At 39.9% G+C, this 27324-nt stretch overlaps 1 protein-coding gene across 1 annotated transcript in view; it reads left to right on the top strand.

The window, feature by feature from the left end:
* The window catches only part of LOC131678667 (odorant receptor Or2-like), a 128560-nt gene extending 116395 nt beyond the window's left edge, over positions 1 to 12165 (top strand). Inside the window, exons 4-7 of the mRNA XM_058958911.1 lie at positions 11217 to 11316; positions 11530 to 11631; positions 11700 to 11810; positions 11916 to 12165. Coding sequence (XP_058814894.1) covers positions 11217 to 11316; positions 11530 to 11631; positions 11700 to 11810; positions 11916 to 12017 — 415 coding nt within the window. The 3' untranslated portion in view covers positions 12018 to 12165. The remainder of the gene's footprint in view (positions 1 to 11216; positions 11317 to 11529; positions 11632 to 11699; positions 11811 to 11915) is intronic.
* The last annotated feature ends 15159 nt before the right edge of the window (positions 12166 to 27324 follow it).

Here is a 27324-nt window from a genome sequence, read left to right as displayed (position 1 = left end):
GTAAATAAATTGCAATGAAAAATTCAATTCAGTTTATTCAAGTGAACCTTCACCACGCCAAAGGAGCATCCGCTGTGCTCGGTAGAAGGTTCACTAAAGAAAAGTTCAGGAATCAGAATATATTGGCTCAAATGGCACGTTCCCCGTACATAGTCGGGGATTTGTGCCTTGCCGTGTGTTTTCATCATTTCCTGAGCGGAAAGAAAGGACAAGGAGGTGTGGGGAAGTAGAATTGGAAGGGTGGGAAAAATAACAGCACAAAACAAAAATAAACAACAGGTAAGTTAAACTCACAAGTAGTTCAACTTGCCTGCGAATAAGCCTAAAGCTCTTTACCACATTGGATAAGAAACTTTAGTATGTCTCTGAATTTCAGTCGACCAAACATGGTTTCGTCTATATAAGGACGGCTGAAGACTCGAAATCGCAATTGCGCTACCGCTGGACAGTTGCATATCAGATGATATGAGGTTCCGTAGTCGGATTCACAAAGATCACATGAAAAAGACTCAGCGCGCTGAATAGTTGCCATGCGATAATTGAGTTTGCAGTGGCCGGTTAAAGCCCTGGTCAGCATGCCGCAGTGGAGCTTCGAAAAATGTAAGAGATTTTTCGAAACCACTGGGCATAGTTGTTCTAGAAACGCCTTTGTTTGGCGACACGTTTGTAGATTTCTCCAATAATTGCGGTGCTCGGACGAAGCCCAGGACCGTATTTTTTCCCTTATCCAACTTGTCGAAATTGGCAGCGCGGGCTCAGGACCAACGAAGTCAATCGCTGAACCTGCCCTGGCCAATTCGTCAGCCCATTCATTTCCAGTAATACCGCAATGTCCGGGCACCCAGACAAGGTAGATAGTGTTGACAATGCTTAGTTCTTCGATTTGGGTTCGGCACGCGATCAGTAGCTTGGACCGGGAATTGTCTGAGCTAAGGGCCTTGATTGCAGCCTGACTATCGGAGCAGTAGTTTATAACTCTGCCGGACAAACGCAGTTGAAGGGCCGATTGCACCCCGCACATAATCGCAAAGATTTCTGCTTGGAATACAGTACAGTATCTACCTAGTGAGTGAGATTGTTACAATCTCATTTCACGACAGTAGACACCAGCACCAGCACGTCCCTCCATCAGAGAACCGTCAGTATAACAGACTACTTGCGTTTGTTGTTGTCTTTCCATAAAGCCAGACAACCACTCCTCTCGAGAGGGAATCTTTACATGGAATGACCTGTAAGGAAAACTACAAATGAGTGTAACATCGCTGGGAGCAAGAGTATCTTCACCCCATGTAACCATTTGTGACCACAATCGTGTATGACTGGTAGCAAGATCAACATGATTATTGTTCCAAAGCCCAGTAACCTGCAGTCTGTATGCACATGATAGTGCTTCTTGTTTGAGGTGTATGTGTAATGGTTTGATGTTGAGAAGTGCCTCAAGAGCAGCAGTCGGAGTCGTGGTGAAAGCACCAGTCAACGCCATGAGCGCCATTCTTTGCAGATGGTTTAGCTTTGACTGGACTGTCACCACCTCTCCCCTCTGCCACCACACAAGGCATCCGTATGACAGTATTGGACGTACAATTGTCGTGTAAATCCAATAGATGTATTTAGGTTTGAGATCCCAGGTCTTTCCAAAAGTTCGTCTGCACTGCCCGAAGGCCATGCACGCTTTCTTGACTCTGAACTCAATGTGAGCAGACCAATTCAGTTTGGAATCCAATATGACTCCAACGTATTTGACTTGATCTGCACACAGTAGCTCAGAATCAAAGAACTGCAAGAGACGAATCCCGGTTGTTATTCGCTTTTTCGTGAAAAGAACCATTGAAGTTTTGCTTGGGTTAACTGATAGTTTAACTTGTCGACACCACTGTTCGACAGCTCTTAATGCCTGTTGCATTAAGTCAAAGATTGTTCCGATGCAAAATCCAGTAATTAGTATTTGGTAATCGTCAGCAAACCCGTAGGTTGGAAATCCAAGCTCATTGAGTTTCTTCAACAAGCCGTCAGCTACTAAGTTCCATAACAAAGGTGACAGAACGCCGCCCTGAGGACAACCGCAAATACTCAACTTCCGTATCTCAGCCTGTCGCAGTGACGAGCAAAGTATGCGGTTACTAAGCATTGCGTTTATCCAACCTGAGATACATGCAGGTATCCCATGACCGCGCGTCGCTTCCAAAATAGACTGGAAGGACACATTGTCAAAAGCACCCTCAATATTTAGGAATACACCCAAGCTAGATTGCTTGAGCGAGAAGGCTTTCTCAATGTTGTAAACAACATCGTGAAGCAGAGTGATCGTGGATTTCCCACACTGATATGCATGTTGCATTTTGTGCAGTGGATATTCAACTAAACCTCAGGAAGGCGTAAATAAATTGCAATGAAAAATTCAATTCAGTTTATTCAAGTGAACCTTCACCACGCCAAAGGAGCATCCGCTGTGCTCGGTAGAAGGTTCACTAAAGAAAAGTTAGATGTGGGTTTATTACAAGAGCCCTGGGTAAACAGCGGAAAAAATCGAGGAATTGATAATAAAATAGGAAAACTGTTATACGATGATGGTCATCCTAACCCGAGGGCAGCAATTTTGGTAAGTAACAATGTCAAATTTGTTCCAATTACAGAGTTTATCACAAGAGATATCGTTGCGATAGAAATGAATGTTCCGACTGCTAGAGGAAACAAAGAAGTATACATTGCTTCAGCGTATTTTCCAGGAGACGTTGATGAAGTACCTCCGTCTCAAGTTATGGCATTTATTTCGTATTGCAAAAAAAGAACAAACATTTTATATTGGGTTGTGATGCAAATGCCCATCATACTATATGGGGTAGTACCGACATCAACGACAGGGGGGAGGATCTCCTGAACTATATAACATCTAATAATCTTGATATATGTAACCGGGGCAACAGTCCCACATTTGTCACGGCAGTAGGGGAAAGAGGGTAACAGTGGAACTATGAAAACGTATTGTTTTCATAGTTCCACTGTTACCCTCTTTCCCCTACGACAAGAGGTGCTAGATCTCACGTTATGTAGCGATATAGTTTCAGAGAACATTGAAAAATGGATTGTGTCGGATGAAGAATCGTTGTCCGATCATAAACAAATCAGGTTTGAATATAAAGCTGGAGAGATTATATCTGAAAAATACAGAGACCCAAGAAAAACAAAATGGGACTTTTATCGTTTTCATCTCAACAATCATATCTTTATTCCAAATAGCAAAATCAAAACTGTTGATCAATTAGAACATGCTTCAAACCAAATTATAAAGAATATTGTGGATTCCTACAAAGCCAGTTGTCCTATACGAGAGCAATTTTCAAATAGAGATGTTTCTTGGTGGAATAAAGACCTATCAGTGTTGAGAAAAAACGTCGGTAGGTTGTTTAATAGAGCAAAAGCCACAGGTGTCTGGGATGAATACAAAAAAGCCCGAACGGATTATAACAAAAATATTAGGAAGGCTAAACGTAAAGACTGGAAACAAATGGTTTAGGTAGACTTAAAAATGAAGATTCCTCTGAAACATTGAAAGTTATGATGAAAACTCATTTCCCGGGGTCGGTTCCTATTTCGAAGGAAGATCATCTGGTATCGAATAGAGTATGTCCAACACAAGATTGGTCCGCGAATGCCTATGCTAAAGCCAGTGATATCTTTACTCGATCTAGAGTCGAATGGGCACTGGGTTCATTCCAAGTGCGGGTAAAGATGAAATATTTTCGGCACTTCTTCAACAAGGGAAAAAGACAATAAGTACATACATAACTGAATTATTTAGAGCCAGTATTACTCTAGGCTATATTCCAAAAGCCTGGAGACAAGTACGGGTAACCTTCATTCCAAAGGCTGGAAAAAAGGACAAAAGGTCCCCCAAAGCCTTACGTCCAATTAGCTTATCTTCAGTGTTACTTAAAACAATGGAAAAAATCTTAGATGACTTTATAAAGTCTACGTGTCTCAAGCGATTTCCTCTAAGCAAAATTCAATTTGCTTACCAAAGTGGGAAATCAACTGTAACAGCATTACATTTATTAGTAAACAAAATCGAAAAATCATTTCAATTCAAGAAGCTATGTCTTTTGATAATGCTTCCTATAGTTCCATGCGGACAGCTATGGAAAATAGAAGTGTCGATAAATGTATTATTGATTGGATTGAGGTAATGATCGCTACTCGAGAGATCTCAGATCTCAGCTCATTTAGGAGAGGAAAGATTAGTAATCCGATCATAGAAGGGCTGTCCTCAGGGAGGAGTTTTGTCGCCCTTATTGTGGTCTTTAGTAGTCGACGATCTCCTGTGTAAATTAGAGGGTCTCGGTTTCGAGGTAATTGGTTTTGCTGATGACGTCTGCATCATCGTGTGGGGAAAGTATGAAAGCACAATTTCCAGCCGAATGCAAGCGGCACTAAATTTTACACTTAAATGGTGTAAAAATCTCCATCTTAACATTAATCCTTCAGAAACAGCAATAGTTCCGTTTACTAAACGAAGGGCCGTTTCATCAACACATTTAACTCTAGATGGAGTTCTAATTGAATTCTCGAAAGAAGTTAAATATCTCGGTGTTATTCTGGACAGCAAGCTCAGTTGGAACATACTCCTGGAACAGGTAATTAGTAAAGTTACAAATGCCTTCTGGGTCTGCAAAAGAACTTACGGTAAAAAATGGGGCATTCGGCCTAAAATGATTCGAGGGATTTATGTGACAATAGTAAGGACTACAATAAATTATGCTTCATTAATATGGTCGCCTAAAACTAAAGAGGTGACCGCTCAGAAAAAATTGAATAAACTGCAAAGACTAGCATGTATTGCAACAACTGGGGTGATTCGGAGAACACCTTCCGTGGCTCTAAATGCTCTTCTAAATCTCCTACCGCTTCATCAGTTCGTGGAATTGCAGGCAGAAAAAAGTGCCTTGCAATTAACTCGATCTACAGAAATTTTAGAAGGAGATATGACAGGACATCTAACGACCCTCAAAAAATTCAGTATAAATCCTATTTCACATTCAATAATAGACTGGAAGGCAAACCATGAAATTCCCTATAATGTGACTGTAGCAAGCAGACATGTGTGGGAAACAGGTGGGCCAAATCTCCGTTCAGGCTCTATTGTTTTCTTTACGGAAGGTTCAAAAATGAGTAGCAGTACAGAAGCCGGGGTGTTTGGACCCGGGATAAGAACAACTATCCCGATGGGACACTACCCAACTGTATTTCAGGCGGAAATTCAATCAATTCTTGAGTGTGCGTATATCTGTCTCAAGAGGAAATATAGATTTGCAACGACCTGTATCTTTTCAGACAGCTTAGCAGCTCCTAATGCTTTTAAAAGCATCAACTTGTCAGTCGAAGTTAGTATGGGAATGCATTACTTTACTTAAGCAACTAGCAAGGAATAATGAAGTAAACTTGCTTTGGGTGCCGGGTCACAGTGGAATTCAAGGAAACGAATCAGCTGATAGTTTGGTAAGACAAGGTTCCGAGACCGAGTTTATAGGCCCAGAACCTTTCTGCGGAGTCTCAACCTGTACTTTAAATATGGAACTTAGGAAATGGGAAATGTCTATGGTAGAATCGAACTGGAACGCCACAGATACTGCAAAGCATGCAAGGAAATTTATAAAACCGAATGCCAAAGCCGCTCGAACTTTACATAATCTAAGTAAGAGGAACCTTAGAATAATAACTGGTTTGTTTACCGGTCACTGCCCTAGTAGATATCATCTACATAAAATGGGAAAAATTCAAAGTCCGATTTGTCGTTTCTGTCAATTTGAGAATGAGACAGCGGAGCATCTACGTTGTGATTGCAGCGCTCTTGTTAGTTATAGATATTCAATTCTTGGAAAAGGGCTCCTACAGCCCTCTGAGATTTGGCAATCAAATCCTAATAAGATAATCAGATTCATAAAACGAGTTGATTCTAACTGGGATAATATGCAAAATCAGACAAGGCCCTTCGTATCTCAATTATGAAGGAAAAGCTGAGGTACATAACATCAAATTGAGTCATACCACAATATTCCTTTAAATGGTCGCAGTGGAATCAAGGCTCTACAACTTAAAAAAAAGAAAAATGTCATGCCGTGAGTATTTAGGGGAACTCGGGGCTATTCGGACCTACTTAAGCAAATCGCCCTTTTAGGTGGATAGATGATAAAAAATTTACCGGTCAATGGTCCTAACTGTTAGTTTGAATCCTCAGCTAAATTCTGGTGCCATAAAAGGTTCATTTGCGCCACTCAATGGCAGCACTAGGCGACAATTTGCAATCCTCTACATTTTTCCATACTTTTACAATGTAGGGGTAAATCGGACCACCCTACGGGGCAATTCAGGCCGTCATTTTTCTTTAATTTTTTTGCAATGGAATTATCTTTACCTATGAAATATTTATAAGAGACACTTCTTAAGAAGCAACAAAAAAAATAAATTGCTTTACAAAAACTTAATCTGATAAATCACAGCTGTCGATTGGCGGCCCATGTATTTTTTGCTATAGCGTGCGCAATGGTGTGCGCAGCCGCAAGCCGCTGAACGTTGGTTGACGGAATAGGGGTCCGAATAGCCCCGTACGGTCATTTCGCACAGAAGTGGTGAGCGTCTCGATAATATCTGTGTTTACACCAAAACAAAAATCATTCCATTAAATAGAAGCCTCAAGCTTTTCAAAACACTTACTCATTATTTTTTGACGTAGGACTACGTCTTTGTTTTCGATGTAGGGGTGCACGTTGCAAATTCTACAAAAATGGTATGTAACGAAAAGTGGTCCAATTTTAAACGCATATAATTCAGCCATCTCACGATAAATTTTCAAATTTTTTGCGCATATCGCCCCGAAATACTTCTAAGAATAGATTCCAATAGATAAACCCAAAGGTTTTTGATATCATAGCATTAAAAAATTAAATAATATACAACCTTGTCAAAATATCGCGCATTTACACACAGAAGATAGCGCTTCCCAAGCCCTGTACGACGGATTGGTATACCTAGGGCGCAACGCTTCTATGAATGACGTCATCATCGACTATTTAAAGAACGGACTTGGCCAGACACGCTCAGTTCCCTGTTGAACGACTGGTGAAGCAGATCACTGCGCTGTGTTTTTTACAGCCAGTGTAGCTGAGCTAGAAGTCCGTTACACTGGCTGTGGAGGGACGTTACCCGGTGTCGACCAACAGGCGACCGCTCCAACTGCTTCCTAAATGCCGCTGTAATGTTGCCAGTAATTTTTTGGTTTAACTAGCACATGTATTTGCTATTTGCGCTTGAAATTAAGTAATGTAGTGGTAGTAATAAGCTTCCCATTTTGGTTTAAACGCAAGGACAGTTTTTAAAACAGGATTTGATTAATTAGTATAGCTCATCTAAGCAATTTTATCAATTCTGTAATTTAAAAGGAATTTTACGGAACTTGGTGAATTTGGCCCCACTTGCAACTAGTATAATCAACCTGCACAAAGTGTTGCATAACGCAGGGCTGTTTTTTGAAACAAAATGTGTTATCATTAAGCCCTTCGCTATGCAAAATCACGATATTATGGCAGATGGGCTAAGCGCGGCCGTTCCTTTCAATCGGGAAAGGCCGCGTGGAATTTTGGTGAAATGCGCTAATAGTGTCGTGGTGGTACTAGTTGTCTCTTTCGATGTACCCATCATCATCAGCGTTGACTCATTTTGCATTGTACGCTCGGGTTCAATGTCTAGGGGAACTGGCGGTAAAATGAACACGTTAAGCAAAGTCATTATTTTCTAACTAATAAGTGAATCAGATATTACGATGACCTTATATGTTTCTTGTTAGACATGTTTTGTACATATCTGGTAAAAATACTTTGCCATAAACGCATTTTTTCAAACATTCTTGATTTCTAAACATGTCCAAAAATGAGACATGGTTATAGCGAGTGGGTAAAATGAACATGTGGCGGTGGTAAAATGAACAGCTTCTGGTGACCTGCAAAATGTCCTGTATGTATGCAATGCGCAGCGTTGGAAAGCATTTTCCGATGAATGCTAATATCCCAACAAATCATGAGCTTTGCATACACACAGGGCATTTCACAGGCAAAAAAAATTGTCACGGAAGAATTGAATTTTCATGACATAATCACAGACAAAACAGACGTAACACGAGATGAATTTTCATCGCCCACAGAAAAAACGGTCGATTTAAATTAAGAACAATGCGCCATATCACCGAGCGTGGCGCTAGTGAAGCGATTTTGACACATAACTATACAGCGTCACTTCGCACCACCTGAAAATCAAGATGAAGGGAAAGAAAGGTGGGAACATTCGTCACTTTAAGTGTAATACTTTTATACATGTAACATTAAACATGACGTCCGCGACCCTGGAAATAAACATAAAGAGCCGAATGAGAAAAGGGAACACTTAGGGACACTTTTATATCGAATCAACCGATTAATTGTAAAGTCATTTGTTTGTTTTTCTTCATATCCTTTTGTTTTATTGGTTTTATCGAATAAAAATGACTTATACATAGAAAAATTGGATACCGCCATTTTCATCTTATGCAAACTATCGACACCGAATCCCTATGGATAACAACTCGCCATCTCTATCAATTCCAATCAGCCAACTGGCGTCCCTATCTTTACATACATAGTTTGACAATAGGTAACATCTTTTTCCACCGCCCGATCAATGGAGGGTCAGTTTGACGTCAAAATCGCTTGAAATGTCATCAACAAACAGCAGTAGTAGTAAACAATAGAAAACAATGCACACTTTCTCTATTTTGATGCGAACTAAAGTGCTCCTCTTTTTGTTTAGACAAATTTCGTTAATTTTGTTACAAGCAAAGTTTTTTATGTTGACTACACCAATATGACGTCATATCATCCTCTTGATTCCAATCGAGCACGAGACCTGACAATGGCCCTCGTTCGAGAAGGATTCGAAGCGATTTTTTTTAGGATTTGGTGCTTCTGACAGGTCTCGTGCTCGATTGGAATGACACTGACAGATAAACAAACAACAGAGATGGCGAGTCTTTCTCTTAAGACGTTTAGCATCTTTAATGCAAACCAAAACTAACAAAATGGTCCAGAAACGTAAAATGCATTCCTGTCAAACTGTCCAAGGCATGAACTGTTCAAAATCATTGCACGATACCGGTCGGTGACGGTAAAAGAGCGACGAAAAAGAGTAAGCAGAGACAAGAATCGGCCAAAGAACGACTAGAATTGATTACTTCGCACGAAAAGAAAAATAATTTTGGTGTTGCTAAATTCCCGTAACAATAAATGGTTGTGTTGAGTTTTAAAAATGCAGTCGTTACTCTACATTCTTTATATTTGCCAATTACCCATGAGAGAATTGAAGTACATAACATAGCCGATTTTTCTATATCGCACTTCAAATTTAACAACTGCAACAATGCTTACCTTTCATTTATCATGTTGCATTTGACAAGTGGTATGGGCATTGTTGCCAGGACTTCGGTTGAAATTTTTTTTTTGCTATGGTTGCCAGAAATCCATTTTGTGCAATGTGTTCAACAGGTGTCGCTAGTATACCGTGGGCGATGATTTTTTTACAATTTTCTTCAAGCTGTTACGTCTGTTTGTCTGTGACATAATATTAACCATTTTACAATCCTGTGGCATCGAAACACATCTACAAACTTGGGGTTATCCATGGGTGTTTGAACTTTTAGAATCTGTTTGAGAGCAACTAGAAAGCTTGTTCTATACATGAGATGTGATTATATTGTCTAAAATTTGATTTTTCTTCACCGGTCCGGGTGTTTTTTCCCACACACTAAGTACTAAGAAAATAAATATTTTACATTAAGTAGTATAGTCCTACGTCTACAGTTCGTGCAACCTCATAGGGCTGCCCCTTGTAGTTTTTCACTTTTATTTATTGCTTTAATCACGGTTTTACCATCATAATCATTTTTGTTTTGAGGATGGCAAAAAATGAAACACGTTGTATCCCCTTTCTACAAAGAACAAAGAATCAAATTCAGCTCTCAAAATTAATGTTTCAGAATAGCGGTTCCATGAATATGTACGATAGTCAGAAAGTCTGGCTATTTTCTGAGAAATCGAGGGGGTCCGAATTACCCCCACTGTCTTAATAGCCCCGGGTTCCCCTAAGTTTTCTCGGTATTACATAAAGTTGCAATATCATAAAGTTGCCGAGGTCCAACATAAGCCCACCCAGTCCTGCGCTAAGTTGAATCTCTGGATGAAATGTCGAGTAACTTGAAATTTTTGAAGCTCCTGAAAACGCTGGAAACTCCTAATTTGACCTCGAGTTTCTAAGGTCAGAGGCTGTTTGATTAAGCTTTGTATAAGCGCTTCGTTAAGCTGTTATTTTTGGTGGACTCTTAACAGAAAAAAAATAACCTTTTCAAGGAATCGCATCTAACTATAGTTTTTAGGTGTCGTAACAGAGGTCCCAACAAAAAATGTTTGTCACACTCTCACTTTTCTGCAAAACGATTTTCCACTGGTAATAGATTATGTGGGCTCTCCCCACAATAGTCACGCTTTTTCACATTCCATATACCAGATTCATTGTAAAGATTCTCAGCGCAATTGCGACACTGGGTCATTGCCATTCAAAATCTTTCCTCACTGGAGTTCCTTGAAATAGCCAAATCCGTGCTTTAGTAAATCTACGCCTAACAAATTCGAATTAGTGGTCATACCGTCGATCTCTACTTTGTGGGCGGGCATGTAAACACGGTAGTCTTTTATAAAATACCTGTCGTCAGTAATGTCCTTCGCTTGATTTAGATAGCAGATCACAAAGCTGATCTTTCGGGATACCTGTATCGGCTGAATATTTCAGTGTCAGGTCTTCCAAAAAAATGCGGATTATTTATAATTCACAAGGAGATGTGGTTTGACTGAATTCAATGTGTGCAACTTTCAACAGGAAATCTATGTTTTCGATGACGAATTTTGTTCGACATCCATTTTACCATTACCTGGGTCTTTTCGAGCGAGTTAATTAAGGCACGAGTCACAAGTTAAAGTTTCATTCTATCGGAAATAAATTGTTGCAAAAATTCGAATTTATTCTCTCTGTGTATGGACGTAATTAGATCTTTGTAATTAAATATAGAAATAGAAGCGCTATTCTCAGGTTGGCTGCATCTACCATTTAACAAATAATGTCTGCAACTTTCTTCTTGATTTCAGATACGTTGGCGACCTTAACGAGCTGGTGACCTACATTTTCCTGCTGGAGCTGCTATCGTTCGGTATGATGCTATGCGCGCTACTATTTCTCCTGAGCATTGTAAGTATTGTCCTGGGCGAAATCTAAATGCCATTCTCGGATAATTTTAGGGTGGTTGGGCGCGCAGCCCATAATTTTCTCAGTCTGACACGTGCAATCTGTCTTCCTTTCACCGCCTACTGCTGCTGCTGCTGCATTTTCCAACATCGCACTCCGAATGTCTGTGGTAACGGAACAAATCGCATCGCCTACTACAACTTATCATCATACCAGAGTAACCAACTAGCTCAGATGGTAATGATTGGATCGTACATCTTCATGATTCTGTCGCAAATGTACGCCCTCTACTGGCACTCGAACGAGGTCCGTGAGCAGGTAGGTGATAATCACATCCGGAGCGGATTTATTTCTGACGGTTGACCACCACGTACCACCATTTGCAGAGCCTGGAAATCGGCGACTCACTGTACTACAATAGCGCTTGGCTCAACTTTAGCACCCCGGTCAAAAAGATGATTATTTTGATGGTTGCACGAGCGCAGCGTCCATTAGCGGTAATTATTGCGCTCCATTAGTGCTAGTTGGTTGCGAACGGTATTCATACTGTCACCGATCTCACCCTTTTCTGTTTTCTGTCTGTTGTATGTATGTATTCGCAGATCACGATCGGGAATGTGTATCCGATGACGCTGGAAATGTTTCAATCTCTGCTGAATGCATCCTACTCGTACTTTACGCTGCTCCGACGGGTCTACAATTGAGTTCAGGTTGGTTGGTGTAAAAAATTGATGGAAATAGGGATGAACGATTTTAATACCTTCTTAGTCATTTTTTTGGAATCAAATAATCCTGTTTGTGGAAGAGGCGTCAGTCAAGCTATGATTTTTTTCTGCAAATTGAGCATAGTAAATGGAGATGTTTTTTTCACGGTAGAAACGTAGAATAAAGTTCGCCATCGCATTTCGAGTTTTTTTTAATAGAAAGATACAATACTTAAATGGAAGAGTTGATCAAAGTCCTTCGAGTTATATTTTATTCAATATTCTTTTATCCTAAAACAATACCTCGAAGTTAGTAGTAGCTGCTTGATAGCTCATAAAACATAATGGAACAACTTTTAATCTCTTTGTCCGACTGATCAAATATTTTGCGGCATCGTAAGCTTTACTTTCAGCTAAAGTTTTCCTTCGCAAGTCAGGAACGACCAGGGGTAAGTCTGTCTATTTTCGAGTAAAAAACTTTCGATAATATCTTCAATGATTTTATTTTCGCTTTTCTTTTCATACATTCGAAGAAAAATATTCAAATGTTGAGTTATCCTTCTATTACCATTTGAATCTAATACGCATCAATAGCACTTCTTTAGAAACAAAACAAAACAATCGGAACGGATTACTGGGGGTTGCAGCTCGAGTAATTATAAGTTGGCAACATTCCATGCCTAAAATAGGCCAAACACCCTACACCAGTAGATCATGGCGTATGTTTATGTTTCTCCTTATCACTTCGGATACCGTTTTTCCGTAGCAATATAATGAAAGAACAAATAAAATCCGACCGCTCTCCGTATGCCGACGTCGGCCTGCTGCGATGCGGTGTGGTGCGACGTCTTATGCAGGGTCTTGCCCCCCACAAGGGATTTGTTTTAATCCGTCTCAAGTCGCAGCCAAAGAAGATTTCAGACTTCATTTCTTGGCGGCGTTTTTTTTTCTCACCTCCCCTAGTCTGCAGCAGGTCCGACCGACGCGACGGTAAGCAAAGTTGTGAAGCACACAACACAAAGCGATAGTTTTAATCTTATTCCGGCTGACTTTATCCGGGACGTTTCTTGCTCTCTGTGGGGCAAACAAAAACTCGTAAAGTCGAAAGAAATCAAGTCATCGCTGCAGTGCTGGTTTTTCATGTCAGGATGTAAAATTTTATGTCTGTTTATTAATACTAAAGTGGGAATTTCGCCGTATTAAAATACCACCAAATGGAGCTTTCAGAGCGCATACTAACTCCTGCGTGACATGGTTAAGGATGTCGCCAAATTTACTAAAGTGAAATTAAATAAGATCTATAATTTTACGAGAAAAGTATTACATCAGTTCTTCGGATTAATAAAACTCAATATTTTCCTTTGTGTCGGAGAATGAGTTATTAAGTTTACTACTCGTTGCTTTCCGTGCTGACTGCCTGTCAGGCGCTCATAGCACACATTACCATACAAGTTCAGTTGTTTGTGATATATGTAGCTCAGATAAATTTGAGAAGTGGTGATACTGAGTAGAGATGGTCGGGTTTCAATTTTTTCGAACCCGAACCCGACCTGAACCCGAGCGCATGAAAATTTAAAAACCCGAACCCGACCCGAGCCCGAACATTTTAAAACTTAAAAACCCGAACCCGACCCGTACCCGAGAATGAAAATTTTGTAACACCCGAACCCGACCCGACCCGATAATTTTAAAATTTGAAAACCCGAACCCAAAAATTTAAAATTTGAGAAGCCCTATTTGAATCCAACTTGCTAATACGGAGAATCAACCAAAGATCTCGAAGATTTTCAATTCTAGGCACCCAAGCTGGACCCTTGACTTATCTAAGAATAGTAGAATCACTCGAATCTGAAGTAGCACCATACGCATTGAGTTATATCTGCATATGGCAAAACAAATCACTGCCGAGTAGAATCCGCATTTATATTTACTATTATTGAACGTCAAATTTGTAACGTTCTGAGAAACTTATAAATCGTTGATATTTTAACCGGAAATTAAGTTAAATCGGCAGTTAGGCGCCGATGGGGAAAGAGATAGCTTAATGGTCACAGTTTCCAACAACCTTGTCCGTCGTACTTAACCAAAATTTCTGATTTTTTATCAGAAACAATTTCTGCAAGGCAGTTTCGTATAATTTATTACATGTAATAAATTAAGCTATGGCAATTGGCAGTTCGTATTCGACAGTTTACATGACGTCACCCACGTTACTGGTTGGAACAGTCAAACCTGTATCGAAGGGTATCAATCATTTTCTGACGTGTTCTTGATGTCCCATCATTAGCGTTAGGACGATCTATGATTGGGTATTTTAGTTATTTTATGCTTCAGATTATACGGTAAGCGCGCCAATAGAGATGCTTCGATATGTCCAATGGAGTTCTCGGAACGACTCCAAACTTTTAAAAATCCGTTAATGGCTTCAACAGAACACACAAAATTTTTGCGATCAATTCGTTAAGTTCGGGGAAATTCATATATTTTCATAAAGGAATCCGGATCATGCAACAGCTCAGCCTGGGAACAATCTGACAGAAAAAAAACTTGTTTCATATATGTACCACTGATTTGATAGTGGTTCTATTATCCCATCACCATATGAGTATAATGAACAACGAAACCCAAATAAATTTGGCCTAAACTATCTGCTTTAAAAAAAATAATGTGCCCTTTTAAATTTGAGCCGCCATAATGACACCAAAGTACCACCAAATTTATGAGTTCAAATCCTTATTTTTCCGTTACAGTTTATTTTAATTGCAAGCAATCTTTATCATAAACCAATTTGATTAATTAACTTTCGTGAAGGCAGGTACAACCTATTTGTTTCATTTGACCAATTTAAAAGTGCTTGCTTAAGGCTTGTTTGGGGTACAAATGTACCCCACAAAACCGTTTGCGTTAGTGTTTTGTCATGTGTACATAATTCAAAAAGAAATTATATATTTTTAAAAGCAAAATATCGATACATAGTAAGCGAGAAACTTGTGTAGAATTGTATAAGTTCCAACTCTGCCGAATAATAGTATATGTTATTTGGTATAACAAAGCACTATAGCAAAGTAACTAGAAAATGCGCTTGGATCGGTATCGTAATTTTTGCTTTTGCGGATGAAAGAGTCAAAACACATTCGTGAATATGATTTGTATATAGCATGCAAGATGCATCATTCGATTCGTTATCTTCTGCAGCCCAGTCTCTGGAACATACTTTATATACACGTACAATGCACTGGCTCTACCTATTCCTTTGACGCCTTCCTGTTTCAACTCTGTTACTGCATATTGCTGTATTTTTAACGTTTGTATTGGCGATTGGTTTTCAAAAAAGCATCGGTTCTGGGGTACGAATGTACCCCACTAAACCGTTTACGTAGAGAAAAAGTCGCCGCGGGCTAAGTATCGGTTTTAAAGTACCTGTCGAAATTTATATTCCATTATAGAAAGTTGAACCGATATTTTCCGATAAATTCCTGTTGACTTGGTTTATTACTAATTATCATGAAAAATAAATCGCAAAGATATTTTAGATGTGAAACACGTATTGTTGAATGCTCTTGCATGAATGTTCGTTTAAAAAATTAAATAATTCAGGCAGTTTGCGAATCTGAAGAGAAGGAATTTTATGCAAGAATGAAAAAATACAATATTTGAGCACCAGAAAATACGACGAATTCTAGCGATTCAGAGGTGCTAACATTTGGTACGGTTATATGTGTCATCCATTCGTATTACGAAGTATAATTCACTACTATAAAAAAGACTGCGTTTTGTGTATAGACGCGAACATGTCATGAGATGGATGGGTTGTTTTGTTTAAAACTCGAACCCGACCCGACCCCGATAATTTGAAATTTGAAAAACCCGAACCCGACACGAGCCCGAAAGTCCAAAATTTCAAAAACCCAGACTCGACCCGAACCCGACCCGAACCCGAGAATTTCAAATTTGGAAACCCGGAACCCTACCCGAACCCGAGAAGCTTAAATTTACAGAACCCGACCATCTCTACTGTACACGACTGGTGGATGAATCAGTTTGTATCGATACGTGCTACTAGCAGAGGCTATCATTTTCATTTCTGATGGATGTAAGATAGCATAAAATTTTTAAAAATAGGCTTAGATGACTCACTTAGCATATAAGATAAACATGGACAATTATTTTAAAAGTGATTATTGTTTTGTTAAGATAAATGTAATGTAACGGGAAACTTTGTCCATGTGTATACCAAAAGATAGTGAGCTTTTTGCGTGCGTTTAAAGATCGTTACAACTAACATAGTCAAAGGGGATTTTCCTCCTCCATAATATAATTAAGACTCTTATAGGTTTTATGAAGATAAATATTGTATAAATAAAAAAATAACGGATATGCGCGGTAGATCACTTCAGCATTTGGTCGGTGTTAAGTCAGACCGGCCTAAATGACAAAATATTGATTTCGAGAAAATTGAGTTCAAAGTTTGAAGCGCAGCATCCTTTGCGTCATAATTGGAAATTAGTTTTTGCCATAATTCTTGTTCATGGTTAAATATTTCAAATCTGGCAAAAGCCGAATGTAGCTGAAGAAATTATTTACCCAGTGTTATCATTATCTCATTTTTTATGCTTTGCGACTTAATCCGGTCTGACTTAACACCGACCATTTCATAGTCAACCAGCTTCTTCATTCGCTTTAAGGTTCAAGTTACCTTTTTTAAGCATGTGTTAGAATTGAACGCTTGGTAGTGTGCGTAGGAAAATTTGTGTTCTGCTTTGCCACCGGATTATCCATTTAAACCTTTTTAAAACTCTAAAAGAAGAATATCAGTCGATTTATTAGATCATCACGATTCAATTCATGCAAAATACCTGCTGGAAAAACCATCGGCTTAGCTAAATGGTGCTTTTGAAAAAGTGGCTGTGGTTTTTTCATTGCGCAGTTGTGTTGCGTACCCCAGCTCGGTGTGGTAGTGTGATAAAAAATCACAGCCACTTTTTCAAAAGCACCATCCAGCTAAGCCGATGGTTTTTCCAGCAGGTATTTTGCATGAATTGAATCGTGATGATCTAATAAATCGACTGATATTCTTCTTTTGGAGTTTTGAAAAGGTTTAAATGGATAATCTGGTGGCAAAGCTGAACACAATTTTTCTTACGCATACTACCAAGCCTTGAGGTAACTTGAGCCTTAAAGCGTGAAACGCATTTTTGCGGTCGTACCAACGTACGCATTTGTGCGTAACCAACTTCTTATTTGTGCGGAATTCATTGTTTTCGGATCGCCTCCTAACCCTCACTGTATTGATTTCAGCTTTATGAATAGCTTCGTGAATAGGTCGGACATGGGACTCAAGTAACAAAATCGATACGGTAGAACCTTGCGGCAATTAAAACATAGTAACGTACCCAGGTAAAGCTCCACAGTTCCTATGTCGGGCAAAGGAAGGAGAACCTCCACCGGGTTGGGTGTAGAGATGGGCAAGTGAATCACGAATCATTCAAAAGAATGGATGAACACTTATTTGGTCGGTGTTAAGTCAGACCGGACCAAGTGACAATTTATTTGTGTATTCCAAGTACACAAGAGTGGGAAAGGAATCACCCAGCACGGCATGTTATCGTGCGTCTTACCTATAGGCTGGTCGAAAGATCAAAGAGGCAAAGTCAAGGCCTGCTATGATGAACTCCACGTGTAGGCACTCACGTTGCGTGTGAGTGCACAGAGTGATACCGTAGATGTTCACAATACTGTACAACATATAGTTAAGACTCATTCGTAACCTACACATCTCCCTTTTCCTCACAAAGCAAAAAGATTTATGATGAATTATTTAATCAATGTCATCATTCTTTTTTCCATGATTTTTTCAGTGTTGTACCTTATTTTTACAGAAGTTTAGGCAATTATAGGTTTACGTGTAATTTCACCCAGATGTAATCTATCTGTCGTTGGGTCACCCCTCGTGTTTTTGTTTGACATTTCGATATAGATCTTTCAATAGGGCTTAAATCGCAAATGTAAACAAACTGCGTTTTCGCTATTATGACATTATGCGACAAAAATACTACAAGATTGAGGTGAAAACTAGTTAAAATGGTTTTTAGTTCGATTTATAATTAAAGAAAACAAAACGGCGAAACATGCATTTTCTTCGAGATTTCGACTGAGGCCCTTCTTCTCATATGGAATATAAAGGCTAAACTTACATTTTTTGACAGAACCGGGCGTACGGTTATTATTCACAAAATTATTCTTTAAACGGCGGTTCTATTATATAAATGATAAGCAATATCTACTAGGATCATGTCTACTCGATAGTTGTTGCACATAAACATTCGAATATTTCGATATTTTCATGAAATTCGAAGAAAAGATGCACGCGCCCTATCATTTACATTGGGTTTCTATGCGCCCATTTGCTGAGCCCTATTAAAAAGTATACTGTCAAGCTCGCCCATTTACCCAGCCCTACCCAGCAAGACAGAGTCAGTTTAGCCCTTTTACCGCGCCCTTCTGAAAATTATGTACACCGTTTAGCCCTTCCGCAAATGGTGGTTGCTGAAGGGCGAAATCACGACTGGGATGCAAATTGGGCGTAAGCATTTTTTTAGTTTCTACCCACTAAAAGCACATAGGAATTAAATTCTTTGTTATATTGTCATAAGGTTTACCCAAAGATGCTTCCGGAAAAACATGGTCATAAAGTAATTTATACCTACAATAAAAACTACATTTAGAAAAGCATCGCCGTATATTGAAACTGATTTTTCTCCATTTGAGTACATTGCGACTTTGGCCCTATTGAAAGATCTGTGTCGATTTATGATTTATCCCAAGTATCATCATTCACTTCCGAGCGGACTTCCTTAGTGAGTTAATTAAATATAATGAAAAATCTTGAGCGTTTTTTCAAAAAGTCATATCTGCAATGAGTTACTCTCTTTGTTTACTTTCTCTTTCGATTTTTACGGCGTCACTATAACACTTTTCACTTTTCGTGCTCACCACCCTGTAATTCCGGAACCGAAAGCCGGATCCATCAGAAATTCAATAGCAGCTTATGGGAACGTTGCACCTTTCATTTGAGACTAAGTTTGTCAAAGTCGGTTCAGCCATCTCTGAGAAAAATGAGTGACATTTTTGGTCACATACACACACAGACGCACATACACACACATACATACAGACATTTGCCGAACTCGACGAACTGAATCGAATGGTATATGTCACTCGGCCCTCCGGGCCTCCGTTAAAAAGTCGGTTTTCAGAGCAATTGCAATACCTTTCTATTGAGAAAGGCAAAAAGAAGCGAATTGTATAATCGCCCTCGTGCTGCTTAATTAGACTAAGTAAGCGGATTGGGATGACCGCGACAAAAAATGTAATTTGCTTTGACAGTACGATACAACAGTACAGCGGATCGGGATGACCGCGGTGAAAGCGATTGATTGTCGTAATTAGTTTGAGCGGATCGGGATGACCGCGTCGAAAAAAACTACAACCAAATTCGGAATGGTCGCAATGGTCACTGAATTTTGTATAACCTAACCTCAAGTTAAGCGCTACTGATATTAGTTAAATTTATTTTTGAAATTCTCCAAAAAAAAATTTGCATTCATCATTCCAGAAAACGAAAAAAAAAAAAACGAATTTATTAAGTCAGACTGATAAAAATCAGGAAGTGCGGGAATAAAAATGACCAACAATGGGAAATACGTTCGCCGGCTCGATAGTGACGAGTTGAATGAGCAAGACGTAGACTCAATTCAGGACGATGTAGACGATACCGAATCAATGGACAGTGACACCAACAGCTCCTCCGATAGCGTAGCTACTATCCGTGTTCTGGACGAAAGAGACTCAGCCGAAAAAAGTAGCACCGATTCGAACGATAAACCAATCAACTCACCAAGACGCTTGTCCATATCTCCGACAGTTTTCGAGGCAACAGCTGAAAAGGTTGCAGGTCAGGAAACAGTGGAACATACCAACAATGTTGACAGAATCGACCGAATAGAAAAGGTACTCGCAAACCTCAAGCTATAAAACGCGAATATTTTCGACTTCCATTGCTCGAAGAAATGCGTGTCAAACTCACGGACGGCGATATTTCACAAAGCTGGACCTCACTGATGCCTTCTACCATCTAGAATTATCTGAGGAGTCTCGCGACTTGACAACATTTCTAGCGGGAGAAGTACCGTATTCACCAGACTCATGTTCGGTGTGAACTGCGCACCGGAAATTTTTCAGTGCGAGATGGTTCTGATCCTTAAAGACGTCGATAATCTTATAGTTTATATCGACGACATTCTGGTTTTCGCAGAAACGATAGAGGAATTTTGTAGGACAGTGACAAAATCCTAAGAGCAAATAATTTGACGTTGAACACAGCTAAATGTGAGTTCGATAGAACTAGAATCAAGTTCATCGGTCATGAACTAGATGCAACAGGCTTTCACGTTGACAACGAGAAAATTCGAAATTACAGAGAGCCGTCGACTCTCTCTGAGCTTCGAAATTTTTTGGGTCTAGCGTCGTTCCTCAGCCCTAATTTGAAAAAACTTTGCGGATATTTCAAGCCCACTATGGGCTGCTACAACTTCCAAATTATGGTCATGGGGACCCGAGCAACAAGAAGCATTCAAATTAGTCAAACAGGGTATCATCAATTGCACAATATCTTTAGGCTTTTTCTCAGAAAACGATAGAACTATTCTGTAAACCGATGTTTCGCCAGTGGCCTTAGGTGCCGTGCTGGTACAAGAAGGAACACACCAAGTACCGAGGATAATCAGTTTCGCATCCAATGCCCTAACCACTACCGAGAAGAAATACGCGCAAAACCAACGGGAAGCCATAGGTGCAGTGTGGGCAGTGGACAATTTTTCCTATTTCTTACTTGGTAGACACTTCACCCTCCGCACGGATGCACAAGGTGTTACATTCATCCTAAATCGATCGCGAGAAGAAACTAAGCGAGCTCTGACACGTGCCGATTGATGGGCTCTCAGGTTAAGTCCATATATATATATATATACGATGTCGACTACGTCCGGGGAATGGAGAATATTGCTGATTCACCATCCAGACTATACGACGGAGACGATGAACCCTTTGATGAAGAAGTTAGCCCTTGGGAAATTGCAGCATTGGAGGCAAATCCAGCTGAATTTCTCACTGAAGCCGATATTAAAACCGCAACCGATTCGGACGACACCCTGCAACTTGTAATATCTGCCCTAGAAACGGATTTTGGCCACAAAATCTGCGAAAGTAACAACTCGATCGAAAACGATTTATCAGTCGAGAATGGCATAGTAGTCAAAACTGGATGCGCAGTTATACCGAGTCCACTTCAAATGCGTGCTTTGGAAGTGGCACATCAAGGCCATCCGTCGATTGCAAAAATGAAGATCATTATGCGACAGCGTGTATGGTGACCCGGCATGCCAAAAGACGTAACCAAATGGGTCGACACATGTGAAACATGTTGTGTTAATGGCAAACCAGAGCGACCAACTCCGATGCAGAGAGTATTCGTTCCTAAGACAGCCTGGGAAACAGTAGCGCTAGATTTTAACGGACCCTACATAAAATTGGGTGGCATCTTGATTCTGGTAATCGTTGATTATAAATCTAGATACATCATCGCTCGACCGGTGAAATCAACCAACTTTGAATGCACACAAAAAGTCCTTGATGATGTATTTGAAAAAGAAGGGTACCCAAAATCTATAAAAACGGATAACGAACCACCTTTCAACAGCCATGATTTTGCACAATACTGCAAGCAACGTGACATTTCCTTAAATTTTTCGACACCCCTGATTCCGCAACAGAATGGACTTGCAGAAAGCTATATGAAATTAATTAACAAAGCAATGGCAACCGCTATTGCAAATAAAACAAGTCATATAGAAACATTGAAGAAAGCAGTTAATGCTCACAATGCCGTCGCTCATAGTGTCACTAAGGTACCTCCTGAAGAGGTGATGTACGGACGAAAAATAAAACGTGGACTACCATTACTTGAACACTGTAAATCGAGCTTCGACGAAGAACTCTTCGAACGTAGAGATCACGAAGCTAAGCTAGCAGGTAAACAACGCGAGGATATGCGGCGGAAACCCTTAGCTCTCCTAGATGAATCAAACATTTCTTGAGCGTTTTTTCAAAACGACATATCTGCAATGAGTTACTCTCTTTGTTTACTTTCTCTTCCGTTAATAATTCGGTCACTTTAACATTTATCTCTCAACTCTTTGCATAATATGCTAGTTAAAACCACCGTCTTTCGCTAAACTTGAGGTTAGGTTATACAAAATTCAGTGACCATTGCGACCATTCCGAATTTGGTTGTAGTTTTTTTCGACGCGGTCATCCCGATCCGCATAAATATCACAACGCAACGCAACGCGGTCATCCCGATCCGCTCAAACTAATTACGACAATCAATCGCTTTCACCGCGGTCATCCCGATCCGCTGTACTGTTGTATCGTACTGTCAAAGCAAATTACATTTTTTGTCGCGGTCATCCCAATCCGCTTACTTAGTCTAATTAAGCAGCACGAGGGCGATTATACAATTCGCTTCTTTTTGCCTTTCTCAATAGAAAGGTATTGCAATTGCTCTGAAAACCGACTTTTTAACGGAGGCCCGGAGGGCCGAGTGTCATATACCATTCGATTCAGTTCGTCGAGTTCGGCAAATGTCTGTATGTATGTGTGTGTATGTGCGTCTGTGTGTGTATGTGACCAAAAATGTCACTCATTTTTCTCAGAGATGGCTGAACCGACTTTGACAAACTTAGTCTCAAATGAAAGGTGCAACGTTCCCATAGGCTGCTATTGAATTTCTGATGGATCCGGCTTTCGGTTCCGGAATTACAGGGTGGTGAGCACGATCACGCAGAAAATGTCGATTTTAATAAATTCTGCAATGAATGTATAAAGGTGAAAAATTTTCCAAAATATGACCACAACTGCTTCGATTTGCAGTATTAGGTCACTAACATCCATTCAAAGTCTCTTTGGCCACATTGGCCACCATCATCGGTTCCGGAAGCCCCGGCGGAAGTATCTAAATTCAGAATAACAGTCACATCGGTTTCTCGGAGATGGCTAGACCGATTCAACTAAACTTGGTCTCAAATGAAAGGTATTGCGTACCCGTAAATGGCTATTTAATTTCATCTCGATCCAACTTCTGGTTCCGGAGTTACGGGTTGTGGCGTGCGATCACATAGCAAATTGCGATTCAAACCGATACTCCGATGAAAGCAAAATAGATAAAAAAATTCGCTAAAATGTCTCTCAAACAACTTCAATTTGCTGTTCTAGGTCACCGACGGCCAACCAAACTTTCGTTGACTACATTGACCACCCGTTTCCGGAAGTGCCCGGGAAAAACCGCCATCTTTCAAAGATGACGAACTCACATCAGTTTCCCGGAAATGGTTGGGCAGATTTTCACAAACTTAGTCCCAAATGATAGCTATAATATCCCCACAGATGTCTATAAAATTTCGTACGGGCCGCTTATATGGGTCCGGAAATATAGACTAAATCGTCCGGTCACATATGAAATTCCTATATAAGCCGGAACTCAAAATTTTTTTTCAAAGGGGGGACTCCATGAAATTTCAGAAATCGAATTCGTATTTTTGATGCCAAACATCTTTAAAATGCATGAAACGTCGAGATTTTATGCTATCTCGAAAAATTTTTGTTTTATGAAAATCGACTTTTTGGGACTGTCGATTTTGCATCTTTTTTCAGCTCAATATTACCGTTGCTGTTTTTTCTTTTTCAAAGTTTTAGAACTCGAGTAATGATTTTTTTCCTGTATATAGTTGTCATGTGATGTATAATAATAAAATGTAATATATGCATTTAAAAGCTTTTAATGAATATAAACAACGCACACATTCTCGTGATTCATGGTTGAGAAAGACACAATTGCACTGCTAGGTGGATTAAAATAGGTTTTTATATTTTACTTAATCACTGGTATGTTTTTCATTCTTGTTCTTTTTTTAATAGTGCGGTCAACCCGATGCGCTTTCAAATTAGCCATGCTTGTGTTAACCTAACCTCGCTTTGTGACACATGATTTTCCACACGCAGCGCTTTAAAAAACATGTTTTTTTGCATGCTGGGTGATTCCTTCCTTTCATGATTTTATATGAAATCCTGGGTTTCGGTTTGGGTTGCAGCGGACAATTTGCAACTCCTGGCAGGATCGCCATTGTGTATTCCAAGGAAAGGAATCACACAGCACGGCATGTTATCGTGCGTCTTACCTATAGGCTGGTCGACAGATCAAAAAGTCAAAGTCAAGGCCTGCTATGATGAACTCCACGTGTACGCACTCACGTTGCGTGTGAGTACACAGAGTGATACCGTAGATGTTCATAATACGGTACAACATATAGTTAAGACTCATTCGTAACCCACACAATATTGATTTCAAGAAAAACGAGTCTAAAATTTGAATCGCAGCATCCTATATATTATAATTGGAAATTTATATTTGCCATAATTCTTGTTTATTGTTACATTTTTCAAATCTGGCCAAAGCCGAATGTAGCTGAAGGAATTCTTTATCCTTTATCTCTTTTTTTATGTTTTGAGACTTAGTCCGATCTGACTTAATACCGATCGTTTGTGAAATCAAAAATCTACTGCAAATATCAAACAGACATTTATTGAAACTTTCCAAATTAGTCACTGAATCGATCAAAAGTTTCAAATTTTGAATAGTAAGTAAAGAGTACAAGATTGGCTAGTCATGTGGGCGGAAACTGATTCACTGAAGAAGACAAAACCACTACTCACGACACTACCGCGTTCACTAATGGAGACGAACTCATTGTATGCATTGAATCGGTTTGTATGCGCATTGTGGGGACGGACGGTTATCCATGATTTTTAAATTTCTGTTGGGTGGAGCCGTGTTTCTACTCAACTTCTTTGGGGTCTGCACTTCTGATATCGTTGAAAGAAAACAATTCAAACTACCAGGCAGTTTAAGAAAGGGTATGTTTTTGCTTCAACAGGAAAATTACAGATTACACTGACAGTGCTAAATCGAAAGAAAAATAGAATAAGTCGGTAGTGAGTATAAAAATAAAATGCTCCGCCGCCACAAGCCAAGGAAATCTAGTAGGCGCCTTAGCAACTCATCATACACTTCCCGAGGAAAGTCCAACCGATCAAATGAATGAGCACCAACAAAGCAAACTGAAAACTGCATCCAGTGACGCCGGACGGTAATGAGCCTATACTGATGTCAATTCATTTATTACTTGACATTTCAGTGCACGGTCTCAGGGCATTCTTAACAGTAAAATGAAAATAGGATTGAGCTCAGCTTTCCATTTCAACGTTGCTCGCGCAACAATTGCCAACGGGCGCCCTTTTCTTACCGCGAGCGTTTCACAGTTTCTTTTCAAACAGCGGTTGAAAGAACAAAGAACTAACTTTTTTTTTCTCGAGACAAAGAATCTGGAACAATGCTCGAATAATTGTTAAAGAATTTTCAAGCCCACTGGCTGCTGGTGAGAAAATCGATGCAATCCTTTTCTGTGGAAGAAGTTCTCACTTTTGTTCAGTTATTCATCAAAAGTTAGTTAAGGCTTTAATATTAAACAAACCGCATGAACATTTGTCTTTACCTAGTCAAATGCAAATTAGTAAATTTTGAATTCCCATCGGGATGCAGAATCAACTTGTTATTCCCTCTCCCCGTTTCTTGATTCTAACCGTGAACCCCACGGTTCATGACAAGAATAGATTGAGTAGAAAAAAATGCCAGCAGCGTCTCGGTTTGTGCTCTATGAAAAGAGCGTTGTTTATCCGGCTCGGATAACCAACAGCGAGCGTGGGGGGAGGGAAACCCAACGTGACTCGTGAATGCCTGATGAGTGATGGTGTTATTGTCTTCGCCAAACGCGTCTCGATTTAATAATTTATTGGTGAAAAGTCTCGCATTTGTGAGCATAAACCTGAACCACCCTAACGATATATGGGATGTTACAGACACACACACTCACGGTGCACAATTCGTCTTTTCTTGAAACTCGAATCCCCCGTAGCGACGAGTGAGTTATGAATCTCGAAAAACTAGTTGATTTACGCCCTGATGGGAATATCGTTACGAACATATTGGAATAGGACTCTGCTGTGATGGCACAGCACACTATTCTGATCTGGGATCAAGACGTGCGTTCCCTGGAAAGGCGAGAACGGTGTCATGTTCTGCGGCTACGGATGTTGTCGAGATCAAAGCAAGCGTCGAGAAAAGCAATGATAATGGTAAGAAGGGTTGTGTCATCGCGTATAGTGCAGTGAAAAATATACTTTTCTAGACAAACATTTCAAAGAAAAAGTAAGCGAAGAGTAGCTCTTATTTGTAGGATCATTGATTTTTTTTTGCTAGATTTGTGATGATTACATTGTTTGAAACACAGTCACATACAAAACAGAGGTTAGCTGTCTCTAATAATACGTGGTGAAGTTTTTTTAAGAATGTGGAATTTTACCTGTAGGTGAAAGGTTATTCACCGATTTTATTTATAGCATACATCACAACTTGTGATAAATCCAACATTAATTAGCACTTCAAAGCTTACTGAGATAATGAAAACAGTATACCAGTAGATTGCGATTTTTTCCAAGAACTTTAAAGTTAGGTTTTGTATGTTTTTATTGGTGCAGTGATTCAATGGAGACGCGTGGTAGCTTGTGCAATGCGGAGATTAGCGAAACAGATAATAAACTCAACCTGAAGCTGCTCAAAAATTATAGATGCTCCATCCAAAAATTATGTTTCATTTTTTCTTCTTACAGAAAGCGTGTTCACTCATTCCAGTGCTAATTTACCAACTGACGTTTTTTTCTGCTTCCTCTCCTACTCTGCGCCACAGTCAGCGGTTGGACTGTACATTTTTGCACCCACCAGAGAGCCGGGTTAAAGCCGGGATGGAAGCAACATTCCTGCAGTAGAAACCAAAACCGAGCATGGGGTTTCGGTTTCGTGGTTCGTTTGCTATCCGACGGTGCCGTTGGTTCAAGCGAGACCAGCCGGTGTAGTAATAATGTGTGGTTTTATGTGCCTCGGTTTAATCTGTGCCATGGTTTGGAGTGTTTCAGGACTGCTTAAGAACAAGGGTAGATGAATGGCGTGACATTCGCGTGTCACGCCTGCAGCGCTGCGAAGAGTCCCGAGCAAAGTCACGTCGCGGCGAGGCAACCAATTGTCAAGGCTACTGTGATGTCAGTTTTTTCTGTACACAACAGGGTTGCTACAATTGAA

The sequence above is a fragment of the Topomyia yanbarensis genome, chromosome 2, assembly GCF_030247195.1.
Source record: "Topomyia yanbarensis strain Yona2022 chromosome 2, ASM3024719v1, whole genome shotgun sequence".
NCBI classification, from domain to species: domain Eukaryota; kingdom Metazoa; phylum Arthropoda; class Insecta; order Diptera; family Culicidae; genus Topomyia; species Topomyia yanbarensis.
The sequence above is the reverse complement of the archived record's forward strand: the minus strand, read 5'-3'. Positions and strand labels throughout refer to the sequence as shown.